General features: G+C 43.1%; 2 protein-coding genes and 1 pseudogene across 13 annotated transcripts in view; 1 reads left to right on the top strand and 2 right to left on the bottom strand.

The window, feature by feature from the left end:
* Positions 1-19,179, bottom strand: part of CHD1L (chromodomain helicase DNA binding protein 1 like) — a 125,578-nt gene that overhangs the window by 60,873 nt on the left and 45,526 nt on the right. The window lies entirely within an intron of this gene.
* The window catches only part of FMO5 (flavin containing dimethylaniline monoxygenase 5), a 39,765-nt gene continuing 31,966 nt past the window's right edge, over positions 11,381-19,179 (top strand). For 2 of the 12 annotated variants that reach the window (XM_063815182.1, XM_063815158.1), the window contains exons 1-2: positions 11,615-11,679; positions 12,187-12,358. In XM_063815182.1, coding sequence (XP_063671252.1) covers positions 12,224-12,358 — 135 coding nt within the window. In that variant the 5' untranslated portion in view covers positions 11,615-11,679; positions 12,187-12,223. Of the gene's footprint in view, positions 11,525-11,614; positions 11,977-12,186; positions 12,359-19,179 lie in introns of those variants that run through there. The other 10 variants (XM_001158726.7, XM_016924453.4, XM_063815168.1 and 7 more) reach the window with 9 other exon arrangements.
* Positions 12,713-18,164, bottom strand: LOC134807867 (large ribosomal subunit protein eL8-like; annotated as a pseudogene).

Raw genomic sequence — 19,179 nt, 5'->3', positions numbered from 1 at the left:
TTCCTAATAGGAAGAACCCCTGTGATTTGCCTTGGACAGTGGAATATGAGTGGATGTGATTTACCCTAGTATATAAGTTGAAGCTTTAAATGTGCTTGCCCAAATTGTTCCTACCCTCTGCCATGGAAACTATACGAATGAAATAAGGGCCATGCTGGTTAAAATCTTTCATAATTTTTTCATGTCAGTATAAATTCATCTCATTAAATATAATATGTAATATAGTCCTTCCCCATCTTGATGAACGTTTATGAAGTCATTTCAAATTTTTCACTATTACTCCATAAATATAGACAATTGTTATTTGTCCATTCAAAATAAATTAGTAAAAACATTTTTAAGTTAGAAAATAAAATAATTTTTTACAATTAATGCTGACTAATACTTGAACTCCAACTACATGTCAGGCCACGTGTGGGCACTTTACATGTGTTATCTTATAACATCCACAGGTTCTGCGGCTTAGGACATGGATGTCTTTGGGGACCGTGTTTTCAGCCTACCATGATGGCTGTGATTTATCTCCTCATCTTTTTTAGATATGCACTTTCCCTTCCTCCTCTCTGGGTAACAAAGTACCTAGAACATAGCAGGCATAGAATGGATGCTATTGGGGTGATCAGACCCAACACCAGATCCTGGGGGTGACAAAGTCTGGTAGAGTCAAAGGATTGAGAAAAACACAGTTTGAGAAGTAAAGTGGGAGCAGGGGGCCATCGCAATTGTGGAGGCTGCGAAGGCTCCGAGCTCTGGGAGCCCACGCTGTTTATTGGTAATCCAACAGAGAATCAGGTGGTGAGAATGTGGGGGTCAAAAGGGCAGGCTCATGATCTACAGCTGTGATGGTTTAGCATTTATTTATTTATTTTTTTTATTGATCATTCTTGGGTGTTTCTCGCAGAGGGGGATTTGGCAGGGTCATAGGACAATAGTGGAGGGAAGGTCAGCAGATAAACAAGTGAACAAAGGTCTCTGGTTTTCCTAGGCAGAGGACCCTGCGGCCTTCCGCAGTGTTCGTGTCCCTGGGTACTTGAGATTAGGGAGCGGTGATGACTCTTAACGAGCATGCTGCCTTCAAGCATCTGTTTAACAAAGCACATCTTGCACCGCCCTTAATCCATTTAACCCTGAGTGGACACAGCACATGTTTCAGAGAGCACAGGGTTGGCGGTAAGGTCACAGATCAACAGGATCCCAAGGCAGAAGAATTTTTCTTAGTACAGAACAAAATGAAAAGTCTCCCATGTCTACTTCTTTCTACACAGACACAGCAACCATCCGATTTCTCAATCTTTTCCCCACCTTTCCCCACTTTCTATTCCACAAAACCGCCATTGTCATCATGGCCCGTTCTCAATGAGCGTGTTGGGTACACCTCCCAGACGGGGTGGTGGCCGGGCAGAGGGGCTCCTCACTTCCCAGTAGGGGCGGCCGGGCAGAGGCGCCCCTCACCTCCCGGACGGGGCGGCTGGCTGGGCGGGGGGCTGACCCCCCCACCTCCCTCCCAGACAGGGCGGCTGGCCGGGCAGAGGGGCTCCTCACTTCCCAGTAGGGGCGGCCGGGCAGAGGCGCCCCTCAACTCCCAGATGGGGCGGCTGGCCGGGCAGGGGGCTGACCCCCCCCCACCTCCCTCCCGGACGGGGCGGCTGGCCGGGCAGGGGGCTGACCCCCCCACCTCCCTCCCGGACGGGGCGGCTGGCCGGGCGGGGGGCTGACCCCCCCCACCTCCCTCCCGGACGGGGCGGCTGGCCGGGCGGGGGGCTGACCCCCCCACCTCCCTCCCGGACGGGGCGGCTGGCCAGGTGGGGGCTGACCCCCACCTCCCTCCTGGACGGGGTGGCTGCCGGGCAGAGACGCTCCTCACTTCCCAGACAGGGCGGCTGCCGGGCGGAGGGGCTCCTCACTTCTCAGATGGGGCGGTTGCCAGGCGGAGGGTCTCCTCACTTCTCAGACGGGGCGGCTGGGCAGAGACGTTCCTCACCTCCCAGACAGGGTCGCAGCCGGGCAGAGGCACTCCTCACATCCCAGACAGGGTGGCAGGGCAGAGGCGCTCCCCACATCTCAGACGATGGGCGGCCGGGCAGAGACACTCCTCACTTCCTAGATGGGATGGCGGCCGGGAAGAGGCGCTCCTCACTTCCTAGATGGGATGGCGGCCGGGCAGAGACGCTCCTCACTTTCCAGACTGGGCAGCCAGGCAGAGGGGCTCCTCACGTCCCAGACGATGGTGGCCAGGCAGAGACTCTCCTCACTTCCCAGACGGGGTGGCGGCCGGGCAGAGGCTGCACTCTCGGCACTTTGGGAGGCCAAGGCAGGCGGCTGGGAGGTGGAGGTTGTAGCGAGCCGAGATCACGCCACTGCACTCCAGCCTGGGCACCATTGAGCACTGAGTGAACCAGACACCGTCTGCAATCCCGGCACCTCCGGAGGCCGAGGCTGGCGGATCACTTGCGGTTAGAAGCTGGAGACCAGCCCGGCCAACACAGCGAAACCCCGTCTCCACCAAAAAAATACGAAAACCAGTCAGGCGTGGCGGCGCACGCCTGCAATCACAGGCACTCGGCAGGCTGAGGCAGAAGAATCAGGCAGGGAGGTTGCAGTGAGCCGAGATGGCAGCAGTACAGTCCAGCTTCGGCTCGGCATCAGAGGGAGACCATGGAAAGAGAGGGAGAGGGAGACCGTGGGGAGAGGGAGAGGGAGAGGTTGAGGTTTAGCATTTATATGGAACATGTTCTGCTACTTGAGATAATGGGAATACAACCGCTCTAGGAGCTTGGAGGGCTAGAAGCAAGGATCCAGCAAGTCTACACACATTCCAGAGGACATTATGTCAGACATGCAAGCCCTGCCTCAGCTTTCTTCCCAACACTCAGCTTTTTCCCAACAGACACTGTGCTAGAAATGACTCTTGCACTAGTCAGGATTGACTTATTAAGGTTTACTACTGAACAAATAGCTCTCCACATTTTAATTCAGCAAAAAGTATATTTCTCACTCATGTCACAGTCCAATGCTTGTCAGCCACCTTTCCTTTGCAGCTCTCCCTCAAGATTCAAGCCTATTCTATCTTACAAAGATGCCATTTAAAAGTGGCCTCTGGGGAGTGGAGCCAAGATGGCTGAATAGGAACAGCTCTAGTTTACAGCTCCCAGCATGAGCGAAGCAGAAGACAGGTGATTTTTGCATTTCCAACTGAGGTACTGGGTTCATCTCACTGGGGAGTGTCAGAAAGTGGGTGCAGGACAGTGGGTGCAGTGCACTGACCATGAACTGAAGCAGGGCGAGGCATCGCCTCACCCGGGAAGCACAGGAGGTCAGAGAATTCCCTTTGCTAGTCAAAGAAAGGGGCGACAGAGAGCACCTGGAAAATTGGGTCACTCCCACCCTAATACTGCGCTTTTCCAATGGTCTTAGCAAATGGCACACCAAGAGATTATATCCCATGCCTGGCTCCAAGGGTCCTACACCCACGGAGCCTCGCTCATTGCTAGCATAGCAGTCTGAGATCAAACTGCAAGGCGGCAGCGAGGCTGGGGGAGGGGTGCCCACCATTGCTGAGGCTTGAGTAGGTAAACAAAGCGGCCGGGAAGCTCAAACTGGGAGGAACCCACCACAACTCAAGGAGGCCTGCCTGCCTCTGTAGACTCCACCTCTCAGGGCAGGGCATAGCCAAACAAAAGGCAGCAGAATCCTCTGCAGACTTAAACGTCCCTGTCTGACAGCTTTGAAGAGAGTAGTGGTTCTCCCAGCGCGCAGCTTGAGATCTCAGAACGGCCAGACTGCCTCCTCAAGTAGGTCCCTGAACCCTGAGTAGCCTAACTGGGAGGCACCCCCCAGTAGGGGCAGACTGACACCTCACATGGCCAGGTACTCCTCTGAGACAAAACTTCCAGAGGAATGATCAGGCAGTAACATTTGCTGTTCACCAGTATCCGCTTTTCTGCAGCCTCCGCTGCTGATAACCAGGCAAACAGGGTCTGGAGTGGACCTCCAGCAAACACCAACAGACCTGCAGCTGAGGGTCTTGACTGTTAGAAGGAAAACTAACAAACAGAAAGGACATCTACACCAAAACCCCATCTATACATCACCATCATCAAAGACCAAAGGTAGATAAAACCACAAAGATGGGGGAAATCAGAGCAGGAAAAACTGGAAACTGTAGCAATCAGAGCACCTCTCCTCCTCCAAAGGAACGCAGCTCCTCACCAGCAATGGAACAAAGCTGGACAGAGAATGACTTTGACGACTTGAGAGAAGAAGGCTTCAGATGATCAAACTACTCCGAGCTAAAGGAGGAAGTTCAAACCCATGGCAAAGAAGTTAAAAACCTTGAAAAAAAATTAGAAGAATGGCTAACTAGAATAACCAATGCAGAGAAGTGCTTAAAGGAGCTGATGGAGCTGAAAACCAAGTGACAAGACTACATGACTAATGCACAAGCCTCAGTAGCCAATTCAATGAACTGGAAGAAAGGGTATCAGTGATGGAAGATCAAATGAATGAAATGAAGGGAGAAGAGAAGTTTAGAGAAAAAAGAATAAAAGGAAACAAAGTCTCCAAGAAATATGGGACTATGTGAAAAGACCAAATCTACGTCTGATTGGTGTACCTGAAAGTGACGGGGAGAATGGAACCAAGTTGGAAAACACTCTGCAAGATATTATCCAGGAGAACTTCCCCAATCTAGCAGGGCAGGCCAACATTCAAATTCAGGAAACATAGAGGATGCCACAAAGATACTCCTCGAGAAGAGCAACTCCAAGACACATAATTGTCAGATTCACCAAAGTTGAAATGAAGGAAAAAATGTTAAGGACAGCCAGAGAGAAAGGTTGGGTTACCCACAAAGAGAAGCCCATCAGACTAACAGCAGATGTCTCGGCAGAAACTCTACACCTCAGAAGAGAGTGGGGGCCAATATTCAACATTCTTCAAGAAAAGAATTTTCAACCCAGAATTTCATATCCAGCCAAACTAAGCTTCATAAGTGAAGGAGAAATAAAATACAAGCAAATGCTGAGAGATTTTGTGACCACCAGGCCTGCCCTAAAAGATCTCCTGAAGGAAACACTAAACATGGAAAGGAACAACCGGTACCAGCCACTGCAAAAACATGCCAAATTGTAAAGACCATCGAGGCTACGTAGAAACTGCATCAACTCACGAACAAAATAACCAGCTAACATCATAATGACAGGATCAAATTCACACATAACAATATTAACTTTAAATGTAAATGGGCTAAATGCTCCAATTAAAAGACACAGACTGGCAAATTGGATAAAGAGTCAAGACCCATCAGTGTGCTTTATTCAGGAAACCCATCTCATGTGCAGAGACACATATAGGCTCAAAATAAAGGGATGGAGGAAGATCTACCAAGCAAATGGAAAACAAAAAAGGCAGGGATTGCAATCCTAATCTCTGATAAAACAGACTTTAAACCAACAAAGATCGAAAGAGACAAAGAAGGCCATTACATATTGGTAGAAGGAACAATTCAACAAGAAGAGGTAACTATCCTAAATATATATGCACCCAATACAGGAGCACCCAGATTCATAAAGCAAGTCCTTAGAGACCTACAAAGAGACTTAGCTCCCACACAATAATAATGGGAGACTTTAACACCCCACTGTCAACATTAGACAGATCAACGTGACACAAAATTAACAAGGATATCCAGGAATTGAACTCAGCTCTGCACCAGGTGGACTTAATACACATCTACAGAACTCTCCACCCCAAATCAACAGAATATACATTCTTTTCAGCACCACACCACACCTATTCCAAAAGTGACCACATAGTTGGAAGCAAAGCACTCCTCAGCAAATGTAAAAGAACAGAAATTATAACAAACTGTCTCTCAGACCATAGTGCAATCAAACTAGAACTCAGGATTAAGGAACTCACTCAAAACCGCTCCACTACATGGAAACTGAACAACCTGTTCCTGAGTGACTACTGGGTACATAACGAAATGAAGGTAGAGATAAAGAGGTTCTTTGAAACCAACGAGAACAAAGACACAGTGTACCAGAATCTCTGGGACACACTGAAAGCAGTGTATAGAGGGAAATTTATAGCACTAAATGCCCACAAGAGACAGCAGGAAAGATCTAAAATTGACACCCTAACATCACAATTAAAAGAACTAGAGAAGCAAGAGCGAACACATTCAAAAGCTAGCAGAAGGCAAGAAATAACTAAAATCAGAGCAGAACTGAAGGAAATAGAGACACAAAAAACCCTTCAAAAAATCAATGAATCCAGGAGCTTATTTTTTGAAAAGATAAACAAAATTGATAGATCGCTAGCAAGACTAATAAAGAAGAAAAGAGAAGAATCAAATAGATGCAATAAAAATGATAAAGGGGATATCACCACCGATCCCACAGAAATACAAACTACCATCAGAGAATACTATAAACACCTCTACACAAATAAACTAGAAAATCTAGAAGAAATGGATAAATTCCTCAACACATACACCCTCCCAAGACTAAACCGGGAAGAAGTTGAATCTCTGAGTAGACCAATAACAGGCTCTGAAATTGAGGCAATAATTAATAGCTTACCAACCAAAAAAAGTCCAGGAGCAGATGGATTCACAGCCGAATTCTATCAGAGGTACAAGGAGGAGCTGGTACCCTTCCTTCTGAAATGATTCCAATCAATAGAAAAAGAGGGACTCCTCCCTAACTCATTTTATGAGGCCAGCATCATCCTGATACCAAAGCCTGGCAGAGATACAACAAAAAAAGAGAATTTTAGACCAATATCCCTGATGAACATTGATGCAAAAATCATCAGTATAATACTGGCAAACCAAATCCAGCAGCACATCAAAAAGCTTATCCACCATGATCAAGTGGGCTTCATCCCTGGGATGCAAGGCTGGTTCAACATACACAAATCAATCAACGTAATCCAGCATATAAACAGAACCAAAGACAAAAACCATATGATTATCTCAATAGGTGCAGAAAAGGCCTTTGACAAAATTCAACAACTCTTCATGCTAAAAACTCTCAATAAATTAGGTATTGATGGGACATATCTCAAAATAATAAGAGCTATCTATGACAAACCGACAGCCAATATCACACTGAATGGGCAAAAACTGGAAGCATTCCCTTTGAAAATTGGCACAAGACAGGGATGCCCTCTCTCACCACTGCTATTCAACAGAGTGTTGGAAGTTCTGGCCAGGGCAATTAGGCAGGAGAAGGAAATAAAGGGTATTCAATTAGGAAAAGAGGAAGTCAAATTGTCCCTGTTGGCAGAAGACATGATTGTATATCTAGAAAACCCCATTGTCTCAGCCCAAAATCTCCTTAAGCTGATGAGCAACTTCAGCAAAGTCTCAGGATACAAAATCAATGTACAAAAATCACAAGCATTCTTATACACCAATAACAGACAAACAGAGAGCCAAATCATGAGTGAACTCCCATTCACAATTGCTTCAAAGAGAATCAAATACCTAGGAATCCAACTTACAAGGGATGTGAAGGACCTCCTCAAGGAGAACTACAAACCACTGCTCAATGAAATAAAAGAGGATACAAAGAAATGGAAGAACATTCCATGCTCATGGGTAGGAAGAATCAATATCGTGAAAATGGCCATACTGCCCAAGGTAATTTATAGATTCAATGCCATCCCCATCAAGCTACCAATGACTTTCTTCACAGAACTGGAAAAAACTACTTTAAAGTTCATATGGAACCAAAAAAGAGCCCGCATCGCCAAGTCAATCCTAAGCCAAAAGAACAAAGCCGGAGGCATCACACTACCTGACTTCAAACTATACTACAAGGCTACAGTAACCAAAACAGCATGGTACTGGTACCAAAACAGAGATATAGATCAATGGAACAGAACAGAGCTGTCAGAAATAATGCTGCATATCTACAACCATCTGATCTTTGACAAACCTCACAAAAACAAGAAATAGGGACAGGATTCCCTATTTAATAAATGGTGCTGGGAAAACTGGCTAGCCATATGTAGAAAGCTGAAACTGGATCCCTTCCTTACACCTTATACAAAAATTAATTCTAGATGGATTAAAGACTTACATGTTAGACCTAAAACCATAAAAACCCTAGAAGAAAACCTAGGCAATACCATTCAGGACATAGTCATGGGCAAGGACTTCATGTCTAAAACACCAAAATCAATGGCAACAAAAGCCAAAATTGGCAAATGGGATCTAATTACACTAAGGAGCTTCTTCTGCACAGCAAAAGAAACTACCATCAGAGTGAACAGGCAACCTACCGAATGGGAGAAATTTTTTGCAATCTACTCATCTGACAAAGGGCTAATATCCAGAATCTACAATGAACTCAAACAAATTTACAAGAAAAAAACAAACAACCCCATCAAAAAGTGGGCAAAGGAAATGAAGAGACACTTCTCAAAAGAAGACGTTTATGCAGCCAAAAACACATGAAAAAATGCTCATCATCACTGGTCACCAGAGAAATACAAATCAAAACCACAATGAGATACCATCTCACACCAGTTAGAATGGGGATCATTAAAAAGTCAGGAAACAACAGGTGCTGGAGAGGATGTGGAGAAATAGGAACACTTTTACACTGTTGGTGGGACTGTAAACTCGTTCAACCATTGTGGAAGTCAGTGTGGCGATTCCTCAGGGATCTAGAATTAGAAATACCATTTGACCCAACCATCCCATTACTGGGTGTATACCCAAAGGATTATAAATCATGCTGCTATGAAGACATATACACACGTAAGTTTATTGTGGTAGTATTCACAGTAGCAAAGACTTGAAACCAAGCCAAATGTCCAACAACGATAGACTGGATTAAGAAAATGTGGCACATATACACCATGGAATACTATGCAGCCATAAAAAATGATGAGTTCATGTCCTTTGTAGGGACATGGATAAAGCTGGAAACCATCATTCTCAGCAAACTATTGCAAGGACAAAAAACCAAACACCGCATGTTCTCAGTCATAGGTGGGAATTGAACAATGAAAACACATGGAGACAGGAAGGGGAGCAACACACACTGGGGCCTGTTGTGGGGTGGGGGGCTGGGGAAGGGATAGCATTAGGAGATATACCTAATATTAAATGATGAGGTAATGGGTGCAGCACACCAACATGGCACATGTATGCATATGTAACTAACCTGCACGTTGTGCACATGTACCCTAAAACTTAAAGTATGATTAAAAAAAAAAAAAAAGTGGCCTCCATGGAGCTTGCAGTGAGCCAAGATCGCACCACTTGCACTCCAGCCTGGGTGACAGAGTGAGGCTCCATCTCAAAAAAAGGGGGCCTCCAAAAGAGACTGTTTGCTGAATGAATATGGGCAAAATGCAAACGTAATAGAAAGAATTAGAAAACAGGGTAGCATCTGAGTAGAGGTGAGACTGTATTGTTTGAAAGCTCTTTCTGGGTTGGACCTTTGCAGAAACTCTGCAAACCCAGTTCCACATGCATGTGCATCCATACACATACACTCCTTCAAAAGCCTCATATGTTATCTTGGAATTAGTTGTTCTTATTTCTCACTCATAATATTGCTGTCTTGTAATAGCATGAGTAACTGAGTTGAGTCTGTATATTAATTTGGATATATCAAGTTATTTTTCAATGAAGAAATTGACTTACTTGCAAATTGTCAGCTAGGCAAGAGAGAGAACATTTGAGTCAAGGTTTAAAACATTGTATAAGTAATTTTAATACAACACAAAACATATTTGCTATATTCAAAAGCAATTAATTATAAGACACAATTGAAGTAGGGGGACATTAAAATAAAATTACATTGTTAACTACATTTTAAAAGTAATTCTTGCATTATTTGTAAAACTGATTCAGTAGGAGGAAAGTAATACTCAGTTTATAAAAGTATTCATGTTTTCCTTTAGGCATTTCTTCTAGTGCATTCAAAATTATCCAATTTACGAGTAATTCATTTTAAGTTAACTTCTAGCATATAAAATGGTTGTGTTGAAACACTGTCTTCAGAATTTTATTTTTAAAAGATACTATTTTAGTATAAATTCACATTTATAGTTGAATGCTTTTGTGAAAGATATTAGTCTTTAAAATATTTTACAGGCTGGCCTTGTTGGCTCATGCCTGAAATCCCAGCACTTTGGGAGGCCAAGGCAGGTGGATCACTTGAGCCCAGGAGTTCAAGACCAGCTTGAGCAACATAGTGAAACCTCATTTCTACAAAAAATACAAAAATTACCAGGTGTGGTGGCACACAGCTGTAGTCCCTACTCAGGAGGCTGAGGTGGGAGGGTAGATTGAGCCCAGGAGATAGAGGCTACAGTGAGCCATGATTGCACCACTGCACTCCAGCCCAAGTGCCAGAGTGAGACCCTGTTTCAAAAAAAAAAAAAGTTCGACAGTTCCAAAACACATTAATGTTAATTAGAGTCTGCTAAGTTGCTATAAATACAACAAAAAATTCAATGGCACAAACAAAATATCAGTTGCCTCTCATGAAAAAGTCCAAGATTAGCAGGTGCAGATTGGAAGAGCAAAATTGACTCAGGGAGTGGTAGAAGGAGAGCAAGGATCCAAGGCATGAGCCACAATCCATGCCTCTTACAACCCCTCACATCTGTCAAATAGAACCCTTGTCTGGATGGGCCCTTGTTCTAACCCAGTGCCTGAAATCTTGTATCTGTTATATTGGTGGTTCTACATGACTTTATATTTGAAAAGTTACATTTTAGAAGTGGATATTTTGTATTTTTGGTTACTAATGTAACTGTGTGAAAGCACTATTAAAAATACTTTTATTTGGTTAAAATTACCTGTTTATGTTTTGGTCTCCTCCACTAATCTGTAAGCCCCTCTGAGTAGGAAACAATACATTCCTCACTATACTCCAGCACTCAGCTCAGTGCATGGGGATTTAAAAGTAAATTTCTTCCAGAAATGTAGATTCTTAGATCCAGATTGTGAGGAGGGGAGGAGAGAGGTATAGGTGAGGCGGGGGCGGAAGTGGGGGCAGGATCATCTTAAGGAAGGAGACCACTACTACTACTGCTGCCCTCCTCCCCCCACCTTGCCTCGTTCACAAGACAGGAGGAGAGAAAAAGCAAAAAGTTGGAAAAAAAAAAAAAAAAGTAAGATAAATAGCCAGACAACCTTGGCACCACCACCCGGCCCTAGGAGTTAAAAAAAGTAATAATAATAACATCAACCCCTGACCTAAACTACTTGTGTTATCTGTGAATTCCTGACACTGTATGAAAAAAGCATTGTAGCCCCCAGTCACGTTTCCCACTCTTGTTTGATGTATCACGACCCTTTCACGTGGACCCCTTAAAGTTGTAAGCCTTTAAAAAGGCCAAGAATTTCTTTTTCGGGGAGCTCGGCTCTTAAGACGCGAGTCTGCCGACGCTCCCGGCCGAATAAAAACCTCTTCCTTCTTTAATTCGGTGTCTGAGGAGTTTTGTCTGTGGCTCATCCTGCTACAATCTGTTTGAACAGATCACCTGAAGGGTAGGTGTTCATTTAAGCATTTGGAGTAGAACTGGCTTTGGGGTTGTTGACAGTTTTCCCTTCACTAGGAAGTGTTTGTCACTTTAAGGCAAAAACCAGGAAGTTAAAAGTGGATGCAGAAGCGAGCACAGACGGGGCTAGGGGTTTCAGAGAAAGTAATTGAGAGTGCTGGCAACAGCAGCTGAAATATAGAGAAGTTGTAGGATTAACTTTTTCGCCCAAAGCTGCTTCAGCCCACGTTTTATTCCCATCGAGGGAGGGAGAATGGGTGCCGCTGAGTGGGCGGGGGAGTGGTCCCTGAAAGGAGGTGGAGTGCTACAGCCCCTCCCCGTTGGCTCTCGCTGTTTGTACGTTGTTGGTTTATACTAATTTGACAACAGCCGCCTGTTGAGTCGCCTCCAGATCGCAGCTGAAGGATCTGTTGAGCGCTTCAGGAAAGGCGGTGAGATCCGGTACCGCAGCAGAGCACTCTCAGCTCTGGGTCTTGCAGGCGCAGGGCTCCCCCATGCCAGCAGGAAGATTTCCTCTGGTGAAGAGGACCGTCGAATCTGTCCTCCTCAAGACACCTCTTGTACAGAATTTATTCGAATGCCACGGCCAAGGTCTTCCTTGAAAAATGTTAACCGATGTGTGCTTTTTGTCTTTTGTCATCCTTTCTTTAGGACAGGCGACACTAACAGGTGAAGATCTCGGGAGACCATGACTAAGAAAAGAATTGCTGTGATTGGGGGAGGAGTGAGCGGGCTCTCTTCCATCAAGTGCTGCGTAGAAGAAGGCTTGGAACCTGTCTGCTTTGAAAGGACTGATGACATCGGAGGGCTCTGGAGGTTCCAGGTACATACATCTCCTAGTCCCTTAATAGTTGAAACCCTCCCTGCAACTAGGTGCATACGACAGTTTATCTTAACAGTGTCAGGTGGCCGGGCGCGGTTGGCTCACGCCTGTAATCCTAGCACTTTGGGAGGCCGAGGCGGGCGGATCACGAGGTCAGGCGATCGAGACCATCCTGGCTAACACGGTGAAACCTCGTCTCTACTAAAAATGCAAAAAAATTAGCCGGGCGTGGTGGCGGGTGCATGTAGTCCCAGCTACTCGGGAGGCTAAGGCAGGAGGATGGGGTGAACTTGGGAGGCAGAGCTTGCAGTGAGCCGAGATCGCCCCACTGCACTCCAGCCTGGGTGACAGAGCGAGACTCCGTCTCAAGGAAAAAAAATTTTAAAAGATAGTTAAACTTATTATATTCCAAAGAATACCAGCCACCTTTATTGATCTCCAAACTGACATGCATTGGGTTTGCTAGGTTTGCTTTTATTTTTACATTTTTTGAAGGAGAATTTTTATTCTTTTTATTTACAGAAAATTCAGCAGTGTACATTTAACCCAGTTTAGTGGCAACTTCTTTCACCTTTCCCTTTTCCAGTTTGGTGATTCAAACCCACAGATTTAGGACCCAGGACATTGCCTCCCCATTGGCAGCGAATCTCATCATATCTGTCCATGTAATTGGTTCTGAAAACTGCCACCAACTTAGCCACACCTCCTTTGTCTTCCTAGTGAACCTGTGTGAAGGCAACGTCGTGCAGGTCTTCCTGTGGACTAGACATCCCAATCTTACCTCACCCTTGATAATGCAGTAAGGGACCCCCATTTTGGGACACAGGGCAGGCAGGAAGACAACCAGCTCGATGGGATCCGCATCGTGTGCAATCATCACCAGCTGAGTCTTCTTGTTCTCCACCAAGGTGGTGATTGTGTTAACCCCTGCTGGAAAGACGGGTGGTGTCTCGATGGGGGTATCCCCTTTGCTAGCAGCTTTCTTCTCAGTCCAGGACAACAGTCTCTGCTTCTTCTCTTGTTTTGTCTCTGGTCTGTGCTTGTGGGCCCGCGTAAGCAGTCAGTAGCTGTTTGGCAGTGCGAAGCCTGGGTGAACTGGTTAATGGCAGGAAGTGCTTTCAGCAGCTTATAAAAGGATAGCTCTTTGCTGCTGCAACCTGCTATAGGGGGGCCATCTGACAAACAGGGTGAGGTCTCTTTGGGGCTGTATGTCCTGTCCAATGCCAAAATTCTTAGGCTTTTTCTCAAACAGAGGATTCACAACTTTTTTGGCTTCCTGCTTCTTCACTGATAGCAGGGGCGGGGGCCGCCTTCTTTCCCTTAGCCTTCTTTCCTATTGGCATCTTGGGTGGCTAGAGGAGAACGGGTTTGCTTTTAAGCTAGTTTTCTGAACATTTAATAGTATTGAGGTGCCCTAGATAAGTTTTACGTTTCATATTTCATAAAAACTAACACATTGTTGGCCAGCTACATAAAAGTGGCTTTATAGCATTTCTTAGTTGAACCGAAATACAATCCTTTTGCACCCTGACTCTGTTTTGGGGACTAATTTTATGTGACAATCGTCCTTATTCAGATCTGGAGTGGATCCCCTTAGCTGACCTGCATACCTGTATCATCATCAGTCTTGGACATGGGCTAAAAGCCTGTTGTTTTTAGTAAACAGCAGAAAATTCTGCTCTTAAAATCCAGCCACAATATGGTATGGAGGTTAAGAATGCAGTCTTAGGCTCAAACCTTATTTCTGTCACCTACTAGCAGTGTGACTTTGGGCACATCATTAAGCTTCTCTGTACCTGTGTTTCTTCATCTTTAAGAAGTGGATAATAATAGTATCCACTTTATAGAGTTATTGTCAGGAGTAAGTGAATGGATAATTATGCCAATCACTTACAACAGTGCCAGGAACATAGTGCTACATGTTGGTTATTATTCAGTAGGCCTAGGATGGGACTCACACATGTGGTGTCTTTACTAAGCATCTTAGCCAGTTTTGGCAGTTACTGAAAAGGCATGAAATCAATTGAGGATGGGAGGAGGTTGGGAGGGCATCCATCATCTTGTCTGATTATCAAGTTTCTGGTTTTTATCTCCAATGTGGTTTAAACTTATTCTCTGCTAAAGACTTAACGTGGAGGTTTTTCTTCTGATTATCCACTTGGCAAAATTTTAACACTTTGTAAACTGCTTCCTTGAAAATAAATAAGCTGTGTTTCATCATAACGCTCTGACTTCTGTTACGACAGACCACACCTGTGTGGTTCACCGTTATATTTCTAGAGCCAAGCATGTATTCTACTATCTCCATTTTTTAAAGCTCCCCAGATGATTCCAGTGTGCAGACAACAGTTCAAAGAGAGTTTCTATTCCATGGGATTTTCAAAATCTGACAGGAACAGAAGCCCCAAACTGTCCTCATTCCTCCCATTTAAATTTTTCTCCTTTCTTCTGTCCTTATTACTTCTTCCAATCCCGTCAGTTCCAATTTCCCCAACTTCCATCCCCTGCTCTCTCTCTCTTTTCTTTTTAGGCAGAGTCTCACTCTGTTACCCAGGCTGGAGTATAGTGGCGTGATCTCAGCTCACTGCAACCTCTGCCTCCTGGGTTCGAGTGATTCTCATGCCTTAGCCTCTCAAGTAGCTGAAATTATACACGCACTACTACGCCTTGCTAATTCTTGTATTTTTAGTAAAGATGGGGTTTCACCATGTTGGCCAGGCTATTCTCGAACTCCTCACCTCAAGTGATCTGCTCACCTCGGCCTCCCAAGGTGTGGGGATTACAGGCATGAGCCACCGTGCCTAGCCTCTCTTTTCTTACACAGACTTCCTGCTCAAATGTGTGAGCCTTGTGCCTAGGTAGGAAATATAATCAGTGTATAGAATTTGTAGAGAGAAGATTTATTCATCAATGGTAGAAAATTGTAAAATGCAGGAGCAGAAGCTTCTTTTTCTTCTACTCACTAACCCAATACTGCTCTGTGCTCACTCTTTTGGAAAGCAGTGGATTGGCACAGTGGTAAACCTTACCTAAGTTCCAATCAGGTGTTTCGAAGGACTTGAAGGATGCTGTTGACACAGGATAACACTTGTTGTGGTTAGTGATTTGAAAAAGAGTTGAAATATAGGAGTACCTCAAAGAGGTGAGATCTGTCATTCATTTCACTCAGTGATCCCAACAGACCTGCTGTGGATAGGATGGCTCTACTCTTTGTAAACGTTGAACTTTTGGAATACACATACAGACTTGCATTTATCAGTACCTCATAAAGTATTTTATTACAGAGGGACTTTCTAAATATCTCTTGAATGAATAAATGAAATGAAATTCAGAAGTTAGGAACATGCCTCACCTGCTCTCCATACAGCAAACATCTTAATTCCAAAATGACCTTGCCATTCATTAATTTACCTTAATTAAAAAATATATACACTTATGTACAAACATGTTTAAATAAGCTTTTAATTTTAGAACAGTTTTAGACTTAAAAAATTTATTAGGAAGATAATACAGAGAATTACAGTACACCTCATGTCCAGTTACCCCATTTTACATTAGTATGATACGTTTTTAAATAATGAATGAAACAATATTGATACATTATTATTAACTGAAGTCCATACTTTATTCAGATTTACTCAGTTTTTCCTAATGGCCTTTTGCTGTTCCAGGATCCCATCCAGGATACTGCATTACATTTAATAGTCATATCTCCTTAGGCTCTTTTTGACTATGAAATTTCTTAGACTTTCCTTGTTTTTGATGCCCTTGATAGTTTTGAGGATTACTTACTGGCCAGGTATGCTGTAGAATATCCCTCAGTTGGGATTTATCTTGTTTTTTTCTCATGGTTAAATTGGGGTTATGACTTTTGGGGAGGAATATTATAAGGTGCCATTCTCCTCACCTCCCATCAAGGGTACATACTATCCACATTATACCCACTGTTTTTTTTTTTTTTTTGGAAACTTAAAACTCATTTTATGTTATTATAAGTAAGAAATTAGCATTCAATATATGCCACAATATATCTTTGTTGAAGTGTAAGTTTGTTCCACTTTTCTATTTTTCATTTTCCAACTTTTATTTTAGGTTCGGGGGTACATATGAAAGTTTGTTACAAGGATAAATTGTATGGGGCTGGGATAACTGCTAGCCATATGCAGAAGATTGACACTGGATCCCTTCCTTTTGCCATATATGAAAATCAACTCAACATGCGTTAAAAAGTTAAATGTAAAATCTAAAACTATAAAAACCCTAGATAATATCACTATTGATGTTAACCTTGATGTCCTGGCTTGAAATAGCATTTGTCATTTTTTGCCACACTGTAAAGTTGCTCCTTTTTTCTCCATTGCCATACTATACTCTTTGGAACAAAGTCACTATGCACAGCCCACTATTAAGGACAAAGTCTTCTATTCTAGGCCTTCTGTCTTTCCATATGAACTTTAGAATCCATGTGTTAGCTTGGATTCTAAAATAGCTTGCTGGGATGTTGATTGAGATTGCATTGTATCTATAGGTCAAGTTGGAAAGAACTGACATCTTAACAATATTTAATCTTCTAGTCTATGAATCAGAATATCTCTCCATTTATTTAAATCTTAGACTTTCTTCATCTGTGTTTTCTAATTCATGCTTATAAATCCTATACATATTTTGTTATGTTTATACCTACGTATGTAATTTCAGGGGTATTACTATAGATGGAGTTTTTAAAATTTCAAATTCCAGTTGTTCATTCTAGTATATAAAAAAGCAAATGACTGGGTGCGATGGCTCATGCCTGTAATCCCAGCACTTTGGGAGGCCGAGGTGGGTGGATCACGAGGTCAGGAGATCGAGACCAGCCTGGCCAACATAGTGAAACCCCATCTCTACTAAAAATACAAAAAATTAGCTGGGCATGGTGGCATGCGCCTGTAGTCCCAGTTACTCCAGAGGCTGAGGCAGGAGAATTGCTTGCACCCGGGAGGCAGGGGTTGTGGTGAGCCGAGATTGTGCCACTGCACTCTAGCCTGGGCAATAGAGCGAGACTCTGTCTCAAAAAAAAAAAAAAAAAAAAGCAATTAACTTTTGTATGTTAACCATGTATCCTGCAACCCTGCTGTACTCACTTGTTGACTCTAGGAGTTTTTTTCTTTTTTTCTTTCTTTTTTTTTTTTAATCCTTTGGGATTTTCTACATAGACGGTCAGGTCATCTGCAAATAAAAAGTTCTCTTTATTCCTTCCCAATCCGAATATCCTTTACTTTTCTTTCTTCTATTATTGTACTAGCTAAGACTTCTAGTGCAATGTTGCATAGGAGTGGTGAGAGAGGACATCCTTACCTTGTTCCCAGTCTTAGGGGAAAAGTGTCTAATTTCTCACTGTTAAGTATGATGTTGGTTATAGGTATTTTGTAGATGTTCTTTATCAAATTGAGGAAGTTTCTCTCCATTCCTAGTTTGCTGAGAGTTTTCATCATGAATGGGTGTTGTACAAACAACATTTTAACAAAAATAAAAGAAAAAGAAAGCAATCCTACTGCCTTAATAAGTCGACTGGTTTTCTGTATTTTCACATTTTTTTCTATTTCAAATAAATAAAGTATACTCAAAAGAGACATGTCTAACAGGGAGCGATTATACAAGTATAATTATATACCCATAGATAGACATAATATTACATATTTGGTGGTTAGAATGTAAATTTAATTTTACAGTTCCCTTTGTACTTCGTTATATCATATGCCATTTTTAATGTTCCTGCACAGACTTCAAAATCATAGTTTTTGGTGTCTCCAAATTCAATTTCCATAATTCATTAACTAATTCATTTCAAAGCATTTATTGCACATCCAATACACACCAGGTCCTGATAATAGAGATTTAAAGAAGGATATGGCTACTCTCGGGTTTCTCACAGTCATGGAAACAAATGCCTGATAATATAGTGTGTTTAAGTTATCTTTATAGAAATATGAACAGAGAGTTTTGGGAGCTTGGAGGATGAATAGGGGAATCTAATTCTCTGGAGAAATTAGAAAAGTCTTGTTGAAGGAAGTGACATTTGATGTAACTCTTGAAGGACAGGAAATTTTCCAGATGAAGAAATAGTAATATTTACGAAGGTTTAAAGTTGTGCAAGAGCCTAGAGTGTTTCAGGAACAATTTAATGACTTAGAAATTTGAGATTAAATAAGGACAACACTGGATGAAGATTAAAAGATGAACCGGGCTAGATTGTGAAATGTGCTAAATTTCAAAATAAGGAATTTTGTTTTCCGTATGGAATCAAGAGAAACTATTAAGCAGTGGAGTGGCAGGATCTACTTTGTATTTATCAGGATACCCATGGAGTGGTGTGGAAGGTAAATTCTGCATGTTGAGGCTGGGCACGGTGGCTCACGCCTGTAATCCCAGCACTTTGGGAGGCTGAGGCGGGCGGATCACGAGGTCAGGAGATCGAGTCCAGCCTGGCTAACATGGTGAAACCCCGTCTCTACTAAAAACAGACAAAAAATTAGCCAGGCATAGTGGCGCGTGCCTGTAGGCCCAGCTACTCGCGAGGCTGAGGCAGGAAAATTGCTTGAACCCAGGAGGCAGAGGTTGCAGGGAGCTGAGATCGTGCTACTGCACTCCAGCCTGGCGACAGAGCGAGACTCCATCTCAAAAAAAAAAAAATTCTGCATGTTGAGATACTATAATTTACTAAACCATTCATCTATTTTGGGAACATTTAACATTGTTACTAATTAATTGCTATTTAAGTTATACAAAAATATATCTATGCATTTGACTTTATATTATTTTGAAATTTTTCTTGGGACAAA

The sequence above is a fragment of the Pan troglodytes genome, chromosome 1, assembly GCF_028858775.2.
Source record: "Pan troglodytes isolate AG18354 chromosome 1, NHGRI_mPanTro3-v2.0_pri, whole genome shotgun sequence".
Taxonomy (NCBI): Eukaryota; Metazoa; Chordata; class Mammalia; order Primates; family Hominidae; genus Pan; species Pan troglodytes.
The sequence above is the reverse complement of the archived record's forward strand: the minus strand, read 5'-3'. Positions and strand labels throughout refer to the sequence as shown.